Genomic DNA, 21,736 nt, shown 5'->3' with positions numbered 1-21,736 from the left:
CTTAACCCTAACATGGTCTTAAGCAAACACTTAAACCTTTACATAATGTTCATAACACCTTTCATAAATAAAGAATATTTCTAACTTACAAGCTGAAAAAAAAGATTTACTAATAAACTATAGTATCTGTGACTTATCAAATTGTGGAGCAAATGTTTTAAATTTCCATCAAGAAATACACACTATCATAGTCACCATAACTATTTTTATTACATTACAGTAATTAGGAGTAGTACAGTTCATGACAAAAATATTACAAATTTCAGATCACTTCACAGCACATACTCCTATAAACATTTAAAAGTTAATTGTAATTAAAAGAGTGGTCATTTTTAAATGTAATGTTTGATATGACCAACATTCCTAGGTCAGCGCAACCAAAAGATGGAAAACAACTGGATCACACTGCATATGTCCCACACAAAAAAGCACAATGTACAAAATGTGCATGTTTCAGTTTACACTATACAAAAATAGTTAAAATACATTCCAGGTAAACATGTTACATTAAGAAATAGTACTAGTAAGAAATTGGCACTCAAAGAAAAAATGCAAAAGTATTTTCAACATGAAAACACAAGACAGTGGAACTGGAAACTTTTGGATAAAACATTACATAACACATTTCACTCTAGGTGGAGGAGTACCCTCTATAATTGACATTGCTGCAGGTAATACTTTTGTTTTCCCTAAATTCATGTAAATTACCTAGCATCATTCCAAACAGGCACTTAAAACTATTAAACTAAAATAAGTATTAATCTAGTTATGACTGTTTTAAAAACTGATGTGAATGTCTTTAGAAAGAAATCATTTTCATTTTCTGAAAGAATTTGCAGCTACCAGTTGTATGCTGTTCAGTTTATCAAAGCAGATTTCATGCTACCCAATGGTGACAGAGAAGTTATTAAATATAAATTTTTATAGTAGTTGATAGGTTTTTAAAAATTAATACGATTATCAAGAAATTATTACTTCTGACAAACGTAAATGACAATTTTTATTGCATACAAAGAACTGAATGTGTGTATATTGTTTAGAAAAAAACAGAAGAGAAAAAAGTCACTGGAATACAAATGAGATGAACTTGTGCAAACTGCAACTTAACATGCCTCACTAGACCTTTTTATGTATTAGAACAAAATTGTGCAATGGTGGCAAAGGTTTGATAACTATACAAGTTGGGTTCTAAACTCCTATGCAGTGTGACACAGTTAAAAAAGAGCCTAGAATTCCTAATTGGGAATATTCAAATTATGCTACATGCTCTGCTACGTTCTTCCACAAACATATTAAAGTCTAAGACTATGTAATTTTGTATTTTCTTTTTTAACTTCAACAAAGATTTTTTTGTTTAAGGCTTAATAATTAATAACATTTATGTTACTTCTAGAATCATCTCTCCCCTTTTAAAATCTCCATGAAAACAAACCTTTTGTCAAATCATTCAAATTCACATAATAAAGGATAATTGCCATAGCATTGAAAAAACTCTCTAGCAACATAAAAAATTTAAGTCCTAAAAATCCCTTCACTCAATAATGCACTGCTATTTTTGAAGTATGGCCATATTCTTCCTCGGGTAGAAAAAGGGGAGGTTCTATGTAAATCTTAACATCCCACCTAGATGATGTTCCATAAACCTGTAGTTTAGCAAAGCATTTCAGATCAATGATTTTTACACAGATATCTCCTTTTCTGTGAACTGTTCAGGCATCTGTTTATTTGTACTTAAACATAACTATTTTAGAATTCAATATTTGATTTTAAGTCTATTTTAATTACTTATACAAAGAGACCAACCACAGTATTACACATTTGGGGATTTTAATATTATGTCATATAACTTAATGTGTATATAACTGTCCCAATAAAACAACACCATTATGCCAAATAAAAAATATATAATCAAGTTTACTCCTTTAAAACAATAAAGTAAAATTAATTTATATAAAATAGCCTGACTAAACAGTTACATTGGAATCAGAGCAAAATAATTACTCCAGAAATGGAAGAAACCTTAAGAAGCCAACTTCCTTCCTTGTTAAAAACTAAAATATGTATTATGTTATCTCTGGGTCATGTGCCAAATGCCTCAAGAAGATTGTACAGACCACTCTAGAATATAAGCACTACTTTAGGATAGAGAGTATGTCCCTTTTACCATAATATCCACAGTGCCTTGTATGGTTTAGTGCCTCTCAGTTAGTAGGCACACAAATATGTTGAATAAATGAACTATATTAAAAAAACAACTAAGCTTTATGAATTTTAAAGTATTTTTCATTGTCAGATTTTAGTTATAAAAACAATGCAATTTGTCATTGTTACCAGGACCAGTCCTAAATATAGATTATTTAAGGAATTCTTTCAGTACTACCTCTATTAAATTCTTCTTCCACAGGATAGGGTTCTGTCCAGAGCAGATATGAAAATTCCTACATAGTCACTAATGGACCAGGCGGCAAACAGATGACATTCAAAGGATCATGGTTAAATTGCGACAGCTACTACCTTAAAATTAGCCGCTAGGTTGAACCCCAATGTAGTACCTGTCATATTAGGTTCAGCCTGCAGAAATAAGATGTAGGGCATTCTGATGTGGCTTGATGGGAAGCCTTCAGGAAATATCCAAAGTAACAATAAATCTTGAGGCTAGGGAAATTAGACGTGTTAAAAGAAAAAGCATCAAGTCATGGGTCATACAGTAGAGTACCAGGTGAGATGACACTGATATGGGAGAAGGTCTTGAATGTGGATACAGGATATTCAAAAATAAACCTCACCTCTTGCACAATTTTGCCTAAGACTGGCACTGAAGATGTAACACAGTTAAAAAGTTACAGACTGTGCTGAGATTGACAAACAGGCATATTTTTATGTAAACTGAATGTAAATCACATAACTGTAATAGTTACAGCCTTGAGATGACTTATTTTAACATGAAGAAATGGATGATAAGTGACTTGCCCAAAATCAGAGTTGTAAAAGACACTAGAATCTAAGTCACCTTCCTCCTAGTCCAGTGATATTTTCATTTCAACATACCATCTCACTTCAAACCTTAAAATAAGTAACATTTTAAATGCACTCAATCATTTTGATTTATTTTTAAGTATTAGATATTCTTAAATGCAGACCAGACTTGTAAAGTATATGAAATATTATTTAGCAATATTAAGGGAGTTACCCAATACCGGAGACTTTGAAACTTTTTTCTTCATTGTTTAAAATAATTAGTCTTGCCCCATCCCCACCCCAAAATCTCATTTCCAATAAAATTCTTTTAAAGTTTTTTTTTCCAAGTGGTGTTCCTGATCTGTCAGCAGAACCACTACAGTGAGAATGTATCTTGCTGAGCTAGCCAAATCTCTCCCAGCCCTCATTTCTGACCAACCAATGCTTGACAGCATGGGAAGACCCTAGGGAAGCGCTCCATACTGTGAAACTCCCAGTGAAGCTGGGAAGTGAACTGTGAAGCTCAAGTTCACACAGGCCCTGGCCTTCACATGGTCTCTTTAACACCTACTAAGCTAACTGGCTCAAGTAATCTTTAATATCTCTACCAGAATTAAAACTATTTTCAAAGACTGCAGTTCAAGAAAAGGTTTAGAGTTATGCTAGGAAAGAGCAATCTGACACATGGAGACTACGTTTAATCCTATGAGAATTTTTACACGTTAAAATTTTTTCTATTATTACAAAAAAATTTAGTAGCATGTAAATATAGCAACAAATGGCTGCTATAATCCTCATTACATACTGGGTCTGCATTAACAGGAAAAGCTATGAATATTATAGTAATTTAATGTGGAAAGTAAATGGCCTTTTTAATATTTTTCATTGCCTTGTCTTTTTTTTCTATTTTTTCCATTTTATAGAAAAAATATAGTATTTTTGGGAACATGACTATGACAAATAGCAGTGGAAAGAGGAAGAAAACCTTTGCAAACAGTGTAAATTTACATTCATTTTGGGTGACTGAAACGAGAGGACATGATGCCTACAAGATGAACCGACAGGAAGCTCAGAAGTTCATGTCCTTCAATGTTTCAGTAATACCAGTCATGAAATTCAACTGAAGTTATAATTAGTAATTAATCCGTGTGTGATTAGATAAAACAGAATACGGAAGATTCAAAAGCTTCATTAATTTGTTTCACACCAAAGTTCACAATTGGTAAGAAAAATAGGAATCAACTGCATGCACCAAAACTCCCAAGAAAGAAATCTCAGGTATTGTTTCTTTTTCACAGGCATTGCTAGTTCAAAAACCAAAACTCAGGGAATACTGGCAACTTAGAGGAAGAAAAGTTTCCACTGTCATTTTAAAATAAGCATTCAAGATAAAGAGCTAACAGTTTGGATGGAGCAGAAAGAAAATTAGGCAATGCTAAAACAAATGCTCATAATTTAGTGTAATGTACAAAAATTACCATTTTACTTAAGTATGCCTTAAGAAAAAAAGTACAAATTGCATTTACATAATTATACACTTTGTCTTAGACTTCTTTTTCTTCTTTTTACCATCTTTGCTCATCTTTTCTTTATGTTTTCGAATTTCTCGAACTAATGTATAGAAGGCATCATCAACACCCTGAAATAAATAACAAGCATTAAAATATGAATATTGGTGGTTTGAGGTGTGCAGATAACAATTTATCATTAATGGAAACATGAATACTGGGAAACAATAAGGACACTTTACATTTCTCTTTAGGCAACTGAATATTTATCAGATGTTTAAGATTCTTTAATGTCTTCCTCATGGATATCTTGTCAACATTATAAACAAGAACGCTGATTTTAAGCCATGGCAATGGTAAGCAATGACACCGAATCTTATATAAGCTTCACAGTGACTTTTCTCCAGTTAATTTGCTACTAAGTTTTACAAACTGGCACACCTTGCTAACCAAAATCCAAACGCATATGTGTGTGCATAAGTATTCACATTTAATTATTCCTCATTTCTAGACATTAATATCAGATATTAAGTCAGAAAGTATGTACTAGTTTCATAAATATCGACAGTAACAGTATTTGAATATACTTCCAGTTTTCAAATATTATACAGGGGTGAGAAAAAATTGTTTACAGTTGTTTGTATGGAAAAAGACATGCAGGTTATGATTATTACAACACCTTTATTAACGCAAAGGAATGTCACAATGGAAATATCAACATATTTTTGCCTACCCCTCTATTAAGACATTAGTTTGATCATATAAGCAAGAAAGTTAAAGTGATCCCTACAACAAGACACTACACTTTGAAACATATAATACTGTCTGATTTGTGGCAAAAGAAGCTAAATCATGTAAATAGTGGTATAACTTACCAATTTAGACAAGATTCTTATTTATTATTGTTTTAGTTTTTGTTTAGTATATTAAGTATTCAAAAATTTGCCATACAAAGCCAAGTGCTATATTTTCAAAGAAATATGTTTGGTCACTTTACCCAACATCTATTCATGATTAAAGCCATATATTTAAATTAGTAAACTGATTTTAAGTCAGAAAAGGTTTTCTGAAATTACCAGTTGAAAGTGATAGTAAGTCAGAATAATTTTCAGCCTAGTAATTCATAACGTGAAAAGTGGCACCCTAAATATGACAGCAGGATGGATTTTAACCGTGCCATACTGAAATTACACAATATCTATATATAAATCAATTCTGTCATATCTCCATTAGGGCAAATTAAATATAAAAGCAAAACTTAAAAAATTAAAGAAAAAAATATCTATATATTTTTAAATCTGTTCAACAGAGTAATAACTTTTAAAAAGCCTGTTAACATAATGATGCTTTTAAACCTAGACACTAGAGGGAGTGTTAGGAACAAATACCCAACAACTAGTTATATAAATCAAGTCACCTTAAAAACAATGAAAATTGATATTGTGCTCATTTTAACCACCTGTTTTCCTATAAACACATTTGTTAAGTTTTCTTGAAAATAATTTAAAATTTAAGTCATATGATTTCTCCTTTATTGTACTACTAAAATTTTCCAAAATGAATATTTCAAAATAATGGCAAAAGTAAATCAGGGCCCTGGCCGGTTGGCTCAGCGGTAGAGCGTCGGCCTAGCGTGCGGAGGACCTGGGTTCAATACCCGGCCAGGGCACACAGGAGAAGCGCCCATTTGCTTCTCCACCCCTCCGCCGCGCCTTCCTCTCTGTCTCTCTCTTCCCCTCCCGCAGCCAAGGCTCCACTGGAGCAAAGATGGCCCGGGCGCTGGGGATGGCTCCTTGGCCTCTGCCCCAGGCGCTAGAGTGGCTCTGGTCGCAACATGGCGACGCCCAGGATGGGCAGAGCATCGCCCCATGGTGGGCAGAGCGTCGCCCCATGGTGGGCGTGCCGGGTGGATCCCGGTCGGTTGCATGCGGGAGTCTGTCTGACTGTCTCTCCCTGTTTCCAGCTTCAGAAATATGCAAAAAAATAAATTAAAAAAAAAAAAAAAAGTAAATCAGGACATTTTTAAGTTACATTTATCTAATTTTCACAACAGATCTAAAATTCAGGAAAGTATTATCAATATTTTTAAAGTAAACACAGAGTGGTAATGAGAGGCTTGCTCACATTTAAGCAAATACTGTGAGAATAAGATAAAAACTAGCATTATTGATTTGAATACCAGTGAATAAAAGTTCCCCAATAAAGCCCCCAAACTGTACTGAATACTCCCCACTTTCTGATATCATTACTAATACAACATATGCTTTTGTTTCACCTAACGTAGTAAGGAAACGTGATAAGATATAATTTATCAGCAATACAATGAAGGCTTAATAAATATAAGCCTTCATGCTAATCTTCTTAACAAATAAAAAGCAAAAAACTTACAATGTTCCTTATAATAAGGAATAATTGTATAGCTCACCAAATCTTGACTAATTTATAATCATAAACCCTTAGGAATGGAATCCTTAAAAAGTGGATCTAATCCACCTCACTTAACCTTCACAAATGCTTTAATCATATACCGGTTCGTAGTCTACTCTATTTCAACTTTTATAATGAAGAAAAATGTCAAAGATACTAAAATGGTGACACAGATGAAATAAAAAACCTCAAGATGGATATAGAGAACACCACATTCTAAGTTGAAAACAACACACAAGTACTCAGGAGATAACAGAAACCAAATCTGTTAACATTGCCTCCTCCTAAGATACTGACAAATATGGTACTTTAGATTTATATTGCACTGAACTCTCTAAGCAATCTTACTAAAATTTAATAATTTAAATGATTAGGGCAATGTTACAATTAATCAAAACAGCAGTAAATGCCTTTTTATCTTATGGGTATTAGTCATTCTCATACATACACATATAAGACAAATGTAGCACCCACTAATTATTTTATTTAAACTCATTGATGTTTAGGACCAAGAAAAACTAATTTGTATCTATCAAATTAATTTTGTAAAAAATACTTTTATTTAAAATGTTAAATATTACCAAGTATACTTTTTTCTTTATATAAATGCTATCCATACAGAGAAATAAATAAATAAATGCTATCCATGCCCACAGAAGAAACAGGGTTCAATTCATCATGCCTAACAATTATTTGATTGATATTCATCCTAGATATTTTTGAAATTATAGTTGGCACAAATGAGAAATTTTAGAAAAGTATACAATTCCACTTTTGTTTAAATAAAAAGTAAAGCATAAATCTTATTTTATTCTAAATACTTCTACTTTAAAAATCACCTAATAGTAAAGTAATGAGGAGAAAAAAAAAATTTTAACTAAATTAAATTTAAACTTAAAAATTAAACTTAATTGCTTAAATCTGGTCATGGCTACTGTAATTTAAGAATTTGACTTTTCAACTTGCATTGCAATGTTAAATTTTACAACACCTTTTAAATTATGATATTGCTTTAATGACATTAAAAAATATTAAGTGGTCATAAATCTCAATAAAAATTAATGCCAGTCATGCTGTGTTCTTCTTCAGAATTCAGATTAATACTAGACCACATATCTTTTGGGAAGGAATCTCCTATTTAGATGTATGTTTTATACTTTTGGTAGCTACATTAATCATCCGTGACCTTAAATTCATATAATATAGACAGACTTTAGTTTAATCAGCACAATAAATGATATCATACGATTTTTTCATATTCTCACAGAACATTATATATTACAAACAATACACATCAAAGTCTTAAACTTAGGCATAAAATTTATGGCATCTATTGAGTGAAATGTTTTCTGAGCAAGACCAAGTTTAATATGGGTTGATTTAGAAAGGAAATTGAGAAATTCTACACAATAAAATCCAATTGGACAGCTATTAAGTGCCAGAAACCACATTAGGCCATGGTCAAGCAAAAATTAAAAATACAGGATTCTGGCTCTCTTAAGATTCTACGGTACAGGAATATAAAAAGAGGTTATTTCAATGTAACATGGTAAGCGCATAACAGAACAGTACACTGGGAATACACTGGAAGGGCATTATACTCAGTCTAAGGGTTTAATGAAAGATTCTTAGAGAATAGGAGATTGGAGAACCATCAAAGAGTGTTAGCTAATTAATAAGACTAGGTGATAAGAATACCGGTATTCCAAACAAGAGAAATAGCCAAGACTCAAAGGAAGGTAAGAAAATACGTGGTGTTCACTTATATAAGGATAAAAATTTCCAAGGAGTTTTGAGAGATAAGGCCAAAGGCTGAAGAGGGATAAGAAAATGTTAAGAACCATATACAGCGTGCTATGAAATTTGAGATTTTATTCCGTAGTTAACAGGAAGACAGTGACTGGAACTGAAGAGAATGATATTTAAGTGTATCTCTCTGGCTGCACTGGGAACAAAGCAGTGGAAGGTAAACCGAACAAATAAGAGGTTATAATAGTCCCAGCAAGAAATGAAAGAGGCCTAAACTAGTGATATGGTAAAAGTAAAGAGTTGTAACATGATAGGAATTTGTGGTCGGCTCCAAATGGGACTGAAAAACGGACGTAGGAGTCATCCAAAGACTCCCAAGTTTCTTTCCAATTTGGATAAAAAGTGATGTTAATGCCACTAAGTTAAAATTGTTATGAAGGGCCCTCTTCCACCTTCTGGGCCATGCCACCTTATTACTCTACACAGTTTCTTACAATTTTTCTTCCTAGACCCTGTGATAAATGTAGTCTACAGACATCAAAACTGCCTCAATTATAATACCTATTAGATTAAAAATAAAAATATACTAATTATGGAAACTAACAATAGGTTATTTTTTTTAAGAAAAGACTTTACTTTAAATTCTTCCTGGAAAATTTTTTTTAAATTTATTTTTTACCTTTTATTCCCCCTTTTCACCCATCCCCCCACCTCCTACCCTTGCAGTGGTAGGCAAATTCATTAGTCAACAGAGCCAAATATCAACAGTACAACGACTGAAATTTCTGTTGAGCCAAGTTTTTTAAACTTACACTATATAGATAGGTACATTCCTTACCGAGGTAGCACCCGCACGTGGTATTTTGTGGAAGAGCCACGCTCAAGGGGCCAAAGAGCTGCATATGGTTCGCAAGCCGCAGTTTGCCAACCAGGGCTCCAGGGTTTCTTTTAATATTTCAAATTAAAAGCCCACACCTAGGTAGTTCTAAAGTGGTTTCTACTTTGTTACCTTTAAAAGACATCTGCTTTCTGCCAAAATTAATATGCTGAACTTACCAGGTTACATTACAATGCATTTTTTAATTTTCACACAGCCAGGAGTCTTTTCTTCTTTGGTGATTTTTTTCAATCTGTATTGTCGGATCTCTCTCACCAATGTATAAAAAGCATCCTCCACTCTCTGCATTGTAAAACACAACTTCTTTAAGGTCTGTTTCATTGGTAATAGTAATTATTGGGAAAGCCATGTGCAAGAAGTTTGAAATTGTGAGCTTTACTTGAAAAAAAAATTTAAAAGACATCAGATTGCTTGAATTAAATTGGGGATATAGTTTTAAAATATGGCTTAAACCCTGGTTTGTTCTTTAAAGCCAGTTTTGTTTTGTAATGTAATTAGAATTTTTAAAAAAATTTAACAATTAGGGGAGAATATGAAAAACTTAAGTTCATATATTAATGAAATCATTTTAGTTTGCTAGTCATAAAATTAAAATCTACACTAAAGTTAAATATAAATTATTTCTTTGACTTAGGGAAAACAAATGCTTTATGTAGCACTGACCTCCACCCTTCCCACTCCAACCTCCATGAGGAGTGAGGAGAAAAGTGGAACAGAAATGACTTTGAACCGTTGTTTTTTAAAACAATCCCCCCATATACACCTCAAAATAAAGTCAGGACAACAGACTGGAATTTTGAGTTTTATCTTCACTTACAACACTGTCCAGTGAGTGAATAGCTAGGACAGACAAGTGCAGCTGAAACAGAGACTTCTGTGTATGTATAACTACTATTTAAATAAAAATACTAAATGAGGGCTGTTTACTGTAAAATTCTAAGTATAGGAATTGTTTAACATACAAACAAAACAGCAGCAGTCATTCTGTACCCTTATTACAAGTTAAAAATTTTTAGAATAGTATCCAATTTTACTAGTCTCATACTTTGTATTCTAATTCAAATACTCTTAAAAGGCAAAAGGGACTTCTGCTTAAAGCCATGAGAAGAAAGATATGGTGACAAGCACAATTACATGTGACCATATGGAGATCAATCAAGTTTTTAATGTCTTTTCCAGTCGAGAAAATTAGCATTAGCCAAAAGGGACAAAGTGTTTAGTTAGCTGTACTGCTAGTTTGTCCAGAAAAATATATGATCAAAGTAGAAGCTTAAATCTAAAAGAGAAATGCACATAAATATTAATCAACATGTAGTGCATATTAGCTAGAAAGATGTAATATTTGTGTGCATTCTTCTCAAAGAATGAAATATTTAGGAAAACTGATCTACTTTATTGCATTTAACTTTAAGCTTAAAGTTTGTTTTTTCTTTTAATTTTAAAAATTACTCACTCACTATGGTGATTAAAATATTTTAACTCTCTGGGATTAGAAACATCAGTCTTTCTATGTATGAACCAAATGTGACCAAATGGACTCAGCACCTAAAAGACTAATATATATATTGCCTGACTGGACAGGGGATAGTGTCAACCTGGGACACTGAGGACCCAGGTTCAAAACCTTAAGGTCACCAGCTTAAGCATGGGGTCCCCAGCTTGACCATGATTCCATGGAACTGGCTTGAGCCCAAAGGACTCTAGCTTTAAGCCCAAGGTTGCTGGCTTGAGCAAGGGGTCACTGGCTCAGCTGGAGTCCCCAGTCAAGGCTCATAAGAGAAGCAATCAATGAACTAAAGTGCAAAGTGTTGCAACTACGAGTTATGCTTCTCACTCATCTCCCTCCTTTCTTGTCTCTCTCTTGCTAAAAACAAAACAAAACAAAACCCTAATATATATCAAAGATATGATTTGTAATTTTATATTTAATCAGGCACAAAAAACCGGCCATTTAAGTATTAATTAAAGTAACTCAACAACTAAGGTTTAATTTGTGCATGTAAATGTCACACACCCATTGCTTATAATAGTTATAGAAAAAAAGGCACTTTATTTTTAAGGGTATATTAATTTTTACAAATCTCAAAAATGTATCAAAAACTGCTTCAGTAAAGTTTGGTAATTTACCACTGAAGTAAAATTTTAACTTAAAATTAATAAAACTAAGTTTTAGTAAGAAGTGGGCACTTAAATGTATTGACTATATATTAAAATGTACATTTTAAAAGTTTCTTATACCACTTAGTAATATATTCCTATTCAATTATCTCATTTAAAAATCACTATAGCCCAAGAAAATTTATATCTTATTTTTATTTGAATCAATTTAATCAACTACAAAATAAAAATTTCCAACCATTTTCTGAAACCATGAACTAAGTTGGTACTTTAAATTACTATACATAATCTCTTGTACTTGTACATAAAATTTTTATATTTACCATTAATTCTCAAGTATAGAACTTATTTTTACTCGTCAGTCCTTGAAAAAAAATATATTAGAAATTCTCATTGTTAATATAATTTAAGCATTAAAATGACTTGTAAAACATGTACAATATAAAGCATGAGCTATCATTTAACATCCTTTCACCAGAGATTCTTTTTCAATTTGAAAATGCAAAAATTTAAATATATATATATATATATAAATAAAACAAACCAGGTAAAAGCTCATATTTTTTAAGAATGTGAAGATTTACTTGTTTTTAAAAAAATTACAAGGTCAATTTAGAAGTATTAAAACATACTATGAAAGCAGAAAAACAGACTTGTGGTCATCTACTAATTTAGCAGAAGCAAAGTTTGATTGCAACTTACTTCTAAAATCAGAAACAAGAGTCTACTTTGTAAAGTGCGCACTTCCCATCACCAATCCCAGAATACAGGATTTTGTTTCCAGCAATGCAGAGAGAGAATTGGAAGCCAATGATTAAAAAGAAGAGATTACTACCCATCACCAAAACATTCAGTATTAGAACCTCTGTGGCTAAAATAATTAACACTGAGAAATAGTTATTCCAAAGTGACTTTTTCATTAATTTTTACTAATAGGAAACATAAATTAGATTTTAAAGAATCAATTATTTACCATATTTTCTCATATTTAAATACTTGTCATTCTTGTTAATATGCTTTAAGGTCACACTGACATCAAGAGATTATTTATCCTGTGTGCACCTTAAACCACTGGCACTGACACAAAACGCTGGTTTAATATTCCAAAATTTGTAGTTAATTTTTAAAGATAAAACATAGCTGAAACACATTCAATACCCAACTGTGGCTAATTGCTAAGCTCTTAAATGGCACTTAAAAACTTATTCCCGAGAATATGGTTTATTGCCACATATACTCATTTTCAAATGTCACTTATTAAACTTTAAGAACTGAAAAGTTACATAGGAACAAAAGTACACAAGTTTATCCATGTAAATTTTTTAAAGTCAAGATATTTGACAATATTTTCAGCTCAGCTATATCTGAAAACATACTTGTGTGACTAAAGTAGTAGAGTGTTCCATATTAGAGAAAGAACTATTAAAGCATCATTCCATATCCTGGTGTCTATAATGCCTTCACTAAGAGATTTCATTTTAAACAAATATTTGTCTCTACTGAATGGCTTATCTGCAAAAATTCTGGCAAACTCTTTCAAGGAAATAATATTTCAAACAACCTTATTATAGACAGATGCAAGAATATTAGCCTTCCTGGGGAAGAGGAATGGGAGAAACAAGATATATTCTAGAAAGCAACTTCGCATTGCCAAATTTCTCAAGAAACCTTGCAAACTCTAGTTCATCTTAGGTATTACTGAAATGTAGCAGTACCACTGTAACTGGGAGACAGGTATGATGCACAGCAGGTACTCAGTGTTATATTCTTACTCATATTAAAGCTCAAGTTCAAAATATTGATCTCAGGTATACAAACTCAACCACTATTCAACAAAAATAGGCACATAAAGGTTTCTGGTTTGTTTTGTTAAAATAATTTAACCAAAAGCTTTCTTTAATGGAGATCTTGTAATAAACAATTTTAGGTATCCAGAAATTAACAGCAACAACAAAAAGAAGATAATCACCCAACATTTTAAGTTTATAAAATTTTCACATTATTCTCAAATTGAGACCTCCAGAAAGCAAAAAGCAGCTCCAACAGGAGTAGCTGATAGGCTGAGAATTCTACTTCTGTCATCAAAAGTGTGAACCTCCACACTTTTGATTTTAGCAGACGGGAAAACACAGCTGATTACCATGGTGTGAATGTTTTCGTTTCAAGCCACTGTCAACACTGCCATGCACTGCCCAAAGAAGCCAGGAAAATCTGGCAGTTCCTAATTACCCAGATAAATGTAAACTAGGTAGCAGTCTTGACCCAGTAGGAACACAGGAACTACATATAGCATACCAGCAGAAAATAAAAGTTACTTAAGCCTTTCAGGTGGACTAAAATGATTGTAAGGAAATATAATTAATTATATCCTAGCCATATAGCGGACCTTTTAAAGTTGGTAAAATACATATTCTGCAGCCCTGTACCTTAAAAAAGTACTAGAAAACAATTTCCCTTCCCACCGCCCCATTTCCCTTTCACAGAATACATAAGTTTTACTTTAAATTTTACAGGGGAACACTAGTAATTGTAAATTGAAAAGTCTGCCCTAAATCTAGTGTCTAATCCAGGAGTCCCCAAACTACAGCCCGCAGGCCGCATGCAGCCCGAGGCCATTTATCCAGCCTCCCCGCCCTTCCGGAAAGAGCACTTCTTTCATCCGCGCTGCTCACCTACAGTACTACTTCTGGTGACACGGGAGGCATGCGTCACGGCTCCGGAAGCGCGTCATATCACTTGTTATGGCTAGCAGTGACAAATATGGAACCGGACATTGACCATCTCATTAGCCAAAAGCAGGCCCATAGTTCCCATTGAAATACTGGTCAGTTTGTTGATTTAAATTTACTTGTTCTCTATTTTAAATATTGTATTTGTTCCCATTTTGTTTCTTTACTTTAAAATAAGATATGTGCAGTGTGCATAGGGATTTGTTCATAGTTTTATTTATAGTCCGGCCCTCCAACGGTCTGAGGGACAGTGAACTGGCCCCCTGTGTAAAACGTTTGGGACCCCTGGTCTAATCAAACAATACAGTTCTGTAGAGAAGTGGGCATCAGTACACTACAACCAGAAGGCCAAATGTAGCCACACTCTTTTTTTGTTGCCCAAAAGCTACAAATGATTTCTGCATTTTTAAAGGGTCTTAAGTGGGAAAAAAATGGAACATATATTGCTTGTGGTAACCAATGCTTAAAGTATTTATTATCTGTCCCCTAATGGAAAAAATGTAAGAGCTCTAGACTTGTATCTATTAAAAGCTCTAAATGAATGTCCTAATTCTACTAACTTGAATATAATTCTTTTTGGTGTTTGTGTTTTAGGTTCATTCTCAAGAGCAAAACTTAGGGCATGAAATAAGTAGCTGTTTATAAAATACAGCAAGGATATGCATATTTATTTTGCCCAAAAAACAAATAAATAATAGCAAATAAATAACAAATACAGTATTCTGCAGAAAATAGGGCTTGAAATTTTCACACAAAAAAATAAACTGGAGCCTGACCAGGCGGTGGCACAGTGGATAGAGCATCAGACTGGGATGCAGAGGACCCAGGTTCGAGATCCCGAGGTCGCCAGCTTGAGCGCGGGCTCATCTGGTTTGAGCAAAGCTCACCAGCTTGAACCCAAGGTCGCTGGCTCAAGCAAGAGGTCACTCGGTCTGCTGTAGCCCCCGGGGTCAAGGCACATATTGAGAAAGCAATCAGTGAACAACTAAGGAACCGCAACAAAGAACTGATGTTTCTCATCTCTCTCCCTTCCTGTCTGTCCCTATCTGTCCCTCTCTCTGATTCTCTCTCTTTCACCAAAAAAAAAAAAAAAAAAAAATGAAAAAACTGGAGATGTAATATTTATAAAATTTGTTTCATTTTATAATCTCCACAATTAGTACTTGAATAAATCTTTAAAGTCTTCCAAAAACATGCAAATATCAAATTAATTCAACAGATGAAGATGAATAAACAAAGGCAAATCAACAAGACTATATAACAGAAAAATCAAGATCAGAAACTAAGTTATAGTTTAGCAATGTAAATTAGATAAAGATATAAATGAAACAGGATATAAATATAAGAAAAGGTGAGCATTAGAATGTTAAGAAATAAAGTATTCCTTTATATCACTCTATGTTAATTAGATGATCCACATAAATGTCTACAAAGTAAAGTTAATCCACTTCCATATACACATGACATACATCTTCCCCCCAAAGCAGTAGAAAACCTAAAAATCAGTTTTAAAAGGAAACCAGGTAGTTTTCTGATTAATTATGAATGCTCTTCTATATTAAAGCATTAATGTCAAACAAGAAGAATCAACTAGTACTTCTGAGATAATAACCATAGCGCAAGGAAGGATGACAGCTATTTTAGGCTCATCAAATGAGAAGTGGAGGGCAGTACTGTAGGAGTAACTACACTCCCTTATATTGTCCTCTCCAAGGGTCCTCAGGTTATGACACAGTTCCATTCCTACAACAGTAATATAACCCGAATTTTGGTGTAAGTCGAAACATACCCTATCCTAACACAAACAGAACACGTGTTTTTAACAGTCCAAAATGGTGTAGGTAAGCATACTGGGGATGCTAACTTCCTTACTCATACACGTTACTGTGCATTCTTCCGCCACACATAAACAAACTAGTTCGCCCACAGTATGTAAGTACGATGCTAACGGCATAAGTCAAAACACGTCTCAATTTTTTTAAGTTTTTATGGGAGTGAGCGTCGTAAACTCGAAATGTCATTATGTTGAGACTGTCATAACCCAAGGTCCTCCTGTATTGCTTTTCTAACTCGAATTTTGGTCAATGTACCAAGATCAGCACCACCTGAGACCCTGTTGGACACTCAGAACCACAGGTGCCACCCTAGATCCACTGAGTTAGAATCTAGATTTGGATAATAAGCCCAATTCATATGCATATTAAAGCATAAGAAGCACTGCTCTATTTGCAATCCTTTACTTAGGCAAAGTCTCTTAGATTATTTTCTTCATAAAATTTTAACTCATGTTAACTAGTTTAAAAAGTCTCTTTTAAAAGTTACAAATAGCACCAAAGTTAATAAAACATTAATTGTATAATCTAAGTAGTAGGTTTGTTTGCAAATGTTTTCAACAAGATGCCTTTAATTTTTTTTTTTAGCATGAGAGAGAGAAAGAAACAGAGACATATAGGGACAGACAGGAAGGAGAGAGATGAGAAGCATCAATTCTTCATTGCAGCACCTTAGTTGTTTCATTTATTGTTTTTTCATATGTGTCTTGACAGAGGGGGGGTGGAGCATGGGGGATACAGCAGAGTGAATGATCCCTTGCTCAAGCCAGCGACCTTGGGCTCAAGCCAGCGACCACGGGGTCATGTCTATGATCCCACGCTCAATGAGCAAGCTGGTGAGCCTGTGATCAAGCCGGAGACCTCAAGATCTCAAACTTGGGTCCTCTGCGTCCCAGCCCAGCGCTCTATCCACTGTACCACCGCCTGGTCATATCCTTTAATTTTATATTTGTAAATTTTTCATAAGAAAATGCTGGTTGAAAAGTTATAAATATTATAATCACGGTTTTTGAGTGCCTCCTCTCCAACAGCACACAAGGAATCTGGTCAGAGATGACTAGTAAAAAAGAGGACAAAACCCAAACCTCTTCCAGTCCATGAAGCTGGGAATAGGTGTGAATAAAATCTTAACACTTCTAAAGCAAAGTGAAGTGCTATATATCGAGTCTTTCTTTACCCTCTAAATCAGGTTTTAGAATTTCTAGAGATATTTGTACTATGTACTATGGTCAAACTATAGAAATTCAGCTTTTAATCCTAAAACAAAGACTTAAAATAGAATTCACTGTTTTTTTCCCTGTATACCAAACTTGTACTACTTGGAAGCAGTACATTTCCACTGGGGAAACAAACAGACACACACACACACATATATATATACCTACATTACATTAGTGGAACAATGGCTTACTTTTAAATTTTTACCCTTTTACAAAATTCAATGGCAGTCTAGAATGCCTGTTTTTATAAATTTAACTATGTAATGAGTTCATCAATTTTCTTAACTCCTAGCATTACAGGTTTCTGGACTCACAGGTACATGTAACCAGACAAAGCCCAGAACATTCATCTTTTATGAAACAAATTGACCAATTTCTTAGTAAATGAAAACTGTATTCTATCATATACTTGAAATGTAGTCCTTTCAAGGGTATTTTTTCTATATACTAAACTCTTATTTCATACAAATAGGTTAAATAAACTGAAATTATTTTATTTTACCTAAAAAATTATTTTTAAAATGCAGGTAATTTTTAAAATAAAAGTCAAGGTCAACCTGGCATTATTTTTTGTCAGAAAAACAGGGTAAATGAGTAACTGATAATTTCTATTTATTTTCTAAATATCTTCTTGCTTTAATGAAAACTTTCTCCAAAAATAAATATACCCTTCAAAAAATTCTACCAAAGTAAAATACTTCAACTACAACAAAATTCAATTTAGAAACATATGACATAAGACTCTTTAAAATAGGAAACTCAGTTATCTGTTCCTGTTCCTTCACTTTATAAATATAACAGCAAAAAAAAAAAAAAAAAAAAAAAATGAAAGAAGAAGAAACCCCACATTTCTTAAATCCTGAATGTAAGATGTGCTGAGTTGAAAAGAGAAAGCAAAGCCCACAGTAATGGCACGGACACTGGACTGACTAAGAAGAGGTACTGCCCTCTCATATCCTCAAGAACATTTACCAAATAAATACTGTTTTACTTCCTATTGTAGTATAATGGAAGGAAAAATTGATAAATGACTTTGAATAACACAATAGTTACGCTCTCAGATATATACATTTATTTATGTTCTTGCCTTCCTGCCTCCAAAATGATGTTATTAGGGGATATATTAGTAAATTTGATTAATAATTAAAATCACTTCATACAGTTTGCAGAGACTAGATTTGTATTTATTGCAATTTTACTTACCTGTCTTGTCTTTGCTGATGTTTCAATAAAAGGAATTCCATAACTTCTTGCTAAGTCCTGAGCCTGTTTTGTGTCTACTGTTCTAGAAGGCAAATCACATTTATTTCCTACTAGGACCATAGGTACATCTTCAGAGTCTTTAACTCTTTTTATTTGTTCTCTAGAGAGGAAAAAAAAGTTACAAGAGAGGTATTAGACATTCAAAACTCTTTAAAAAGTTGTACGCACCTTTTCTTATAAAACATGGCCAAAAGGCAACTTTTAATATAATTCCTGGTTCTCACACCAAATTTTCCTAGTTTCTCCTTTCCATTTATGTTTTTCTCCATCTTAAGCAGAGAACTTCTATGTCTCTTAAAAGATCAAATACCGGCCCTGGCCGGTTGGCTCAGTGGTAGAGCGTCGGCCTGGCGTGCAGAAGTCCCGGATTCGATTCCCAGCCAGGGCACACAGGAGAAGCGCCCATCTGCTTCTCCACCCCTCCCCCTCTCCTTCCTCTCTGTCTCTCTCTTCCCCTCCCGCAGCCAAGGCTCCATTGGAGCAAAGATGGCCCGGGCGCTGGGGATGGCTCCTTGGCCTCTGCCCCAAGCGCTAGAGTGGCTCTGGTCACGACAGAGCGACGCCTCGGAGGGGCAGAGCATTGCCCCTGGTGGGCGTGCCGGGTGGATCCCGGTCGGGCGCATGCGGGAGTCTGTCTGACTGTCTCTCCCCGTTTCCAGCTTCAGAAAAATACAAAAAAAAAAAAAGATCAAATACCTAGAAATACTACACTAAAACTACAACCTAAGGTTCATATGCAGGTAGGTCACATGATGAAACAGAAAATATTAAAAATTCTAGACCAAAAAAATGCTATGCCTAAATTTTAAAAATTATAATCTTAGCCTGGCCAGGCAGTAGCGCAGTGGATGGAGCATCAGACTGGGATGCAGAGGACCCAGGTTTGAGACCCAGAGGTCGCCAGCTTGAGCGTGGGCTCATCTGGTTTGAGCAAAGCTCACCAGCTTGAGCCCAAGGTCACTGGCTCGAGCAAAGGTTACTTGGTCTGCTGAAGGCCCACGGTCAAGACACATATGAGAAAGCAATCAATGAACTAGGTGTCCCAACGAAAAACTGATTATTGATGCTTCTCATCTCTCTTCGTTCCTGTCTGTCTGTCCCTATCTATCCCTCTCTCTGACTCTTTCTCTGTCTCTAAAAAAAAAAAAAAATTATAATCTTAGAAACATATACTGTATGTTGTTAAATGTATAGAATTAAAAATATTTTTATAAAAACATGAATTACAACATTAACATAATTTTCATTCTTTTCTCACAAAAGAGAGTGCCAAGTGAAAAGACTTTGATTTCTATGTGGACAACACTGATGTTACTACACTGTTTATTCTGTAAAAGGCCTCCTTTTTCAATAAGACGTGCATAAACTTTAAATTTGGGGTAAAATTATATTCCTTCAAAAATTTAAGTGAATTTGAAAAATGCAGCATAAAAAGCCAGTTATTCTACAAAATTATTATCAGCCACCAAATTCCTTTTTCTCTATCACTGGACTATCGAGAACATAAGCTAACATTTCTTATGTTAAGTAAAATGTTAAATTTCTTAACTCACTGTTCAATGAATATAGCTGATGAGTGAGATATTTGCTTAATATGTTATGTCCTCAAGAAATAGAATATAAACTATACTTAATAGTGATTATCTTAATAAAAGTACTCAGTTTTAGGCTGATTTGTCAGTTTCTTTAAAAACTAATTGTTCTAATACTTCAGTCTTTTACAACCTCAGAGTTATGGGGTTTTTTCTTAAGTATCTAATATTTGATTTCAAGAAACTGTACACTAAATATACTTGATTCTTTTTAAGGCTCTCTGAGTGGCACTGCCTCAGTTACACTTTCCTATTTTTGTTGACAGTTTTCATTTTTATGATGCCTCTGGTTTAGAGCCCTGTTTCCCTAATGCAGAGTGGTTAAGAACACAGCTTTTGAAGTCAAATGGACTTAGGTTTCAGTCCCAGCACTGCCACTACCTATGCAACATGGAATAAATTACTCAGTTTCTCTCATCCTCAAGAACTTCATTTGAAAAATGGAATATTACCTACCTCATAATTATTCTAAATTTTAAAGTAGACAGCTTATGCATGGTGATTAGACTAGCAAAGAATGAAAGATAAAATTACTCCTCAATGTTAATTTATTATATTCAATTTAAACCCACCTATAATGGTGAATATCTTCAAATGATTTAGTATTATTTATGGCAAATACACAAAGAAACCCCTCCCCAGTTCTCATGTACTGGTCCCTCATTGCACTGTACTCCTCTTGACCTGCTGTGTCGAGAATATCCAAGAGGCAAGTCTCTCCATCAATTACTACTTGTTTCCTGTAGGAGTCCTGAGAAGGGAGAAACACAGTCTAGATTATTATGGTGTACCTTTTACTTTTAAAAAGGTGTTAGATACAACTGAAGAAAAAGAACCCAATTCAAAACTGGGCAAATGACTTGAATAGATATCTCTCCAAAGAAAGGCCAACATGCACATGAAATATGTTCAACATCATTAGAGAAATGTAAATCAAAATCGCAATGAGTTTCCACTTCACAGCCATTAGGATAGCTATTTTTTTTTAAAGGGAAAATAACAAATGTTAGCAAGAATATGGAGAAACTGGATTCCTGTCTACTGTTGGTGGGAATGTAAAATGGTGCAGCCATTGTGGAAAACAATGACAGTTCTTCAAAAAGTAAAACACAGAATTATCATATGACCCTGCAATTCCAATCCTTGGTATATAACCAATATAATTGTGAGTAGGAACTCAAACAGATATTTGTATGCTAATGTTCACAGCGGCATTATTGCAATAGCTAAGATTTAGAAACAACTCAAGTGTTTATTAACAGATGAGTAGATAAACAAAATGTGGTATGTTTTTAGTGAAATATTTAGTCATAAAAAGGAATAAAATTCTGATTTATGATACAACATGGAAGAACCCTGAAAACATTATGCTAAATGAAATAAGTCAGACACAAGAAGACAAATATCTATTATTCCACTTATATGAAGTACCTAAAACTAGG

At 33.8% G+C, this 21,736-nt stretch overlaps 1 protein-coding gene across 4 annotated transcripts in view; it reads right to left on the bottom strand.

Moving 5' to 3' along the window:
* Window positions 1-185: 185 nt before the first annotated feature.
* The window catches only part of KRAS (KRAS proto-oncogene, GTPase), a 46,538-nt gene continuing 24,987 nt past the window's right edge, over window positions 186-21,736 (bottom strand). For 2 of the 4 annotated variants that reach the window (XM_066354247.1, XM_066354239.1), the window contains exons 3-6: window positions 20,867-21,045; window positions 18,643-18,802; window positions 9,699-9,822; window positions 186-4,597 (exon numbers count right to left, since the gene is read on the bottom strand). In XM_066354247.1, coding sequence (XP_066210344.1) covers window positions 9,703-9,822; window positions 18,643-18,802; window positions 20,867-21,045 — 459 coding nt within the window. In that variant the 3' untranslated portion in view covers window positions 186-4,597; window positions 9,699-9,702. Of the gene's footprint in view, window positions 4,598-9,360; window positions 9,362-9,698; window positions 9,823-18,642; window positions 18,803-20,866; window positions 21,046-21,736 lie in introns of all 4 variants that reach the window. The other 2 variants (XM_066354253.1, XM_066354232.1) reach the window with 2 other exon arrangements.

This window comes from Saccopteryx leptura, chromosome 1 (assembly GCF_036850995.1).
Source record: "Saccopteryx leptura isolate mSacLep1 chromosome 1, mSacLep1_pri_phased_curated, whole genome shotgun sequence".
NCBI classification, from domain to species: Eukaryota; Metazoa; Chordata; class Mammalia; order Chiroptera; family Emballonuridae; genus Saccopteryx; species Saccopteryx leptura.
Note: the sequence above shows the minus strand (reverse complement) of the source record. Positions and strands in the feature narration are given on the sequence as shown.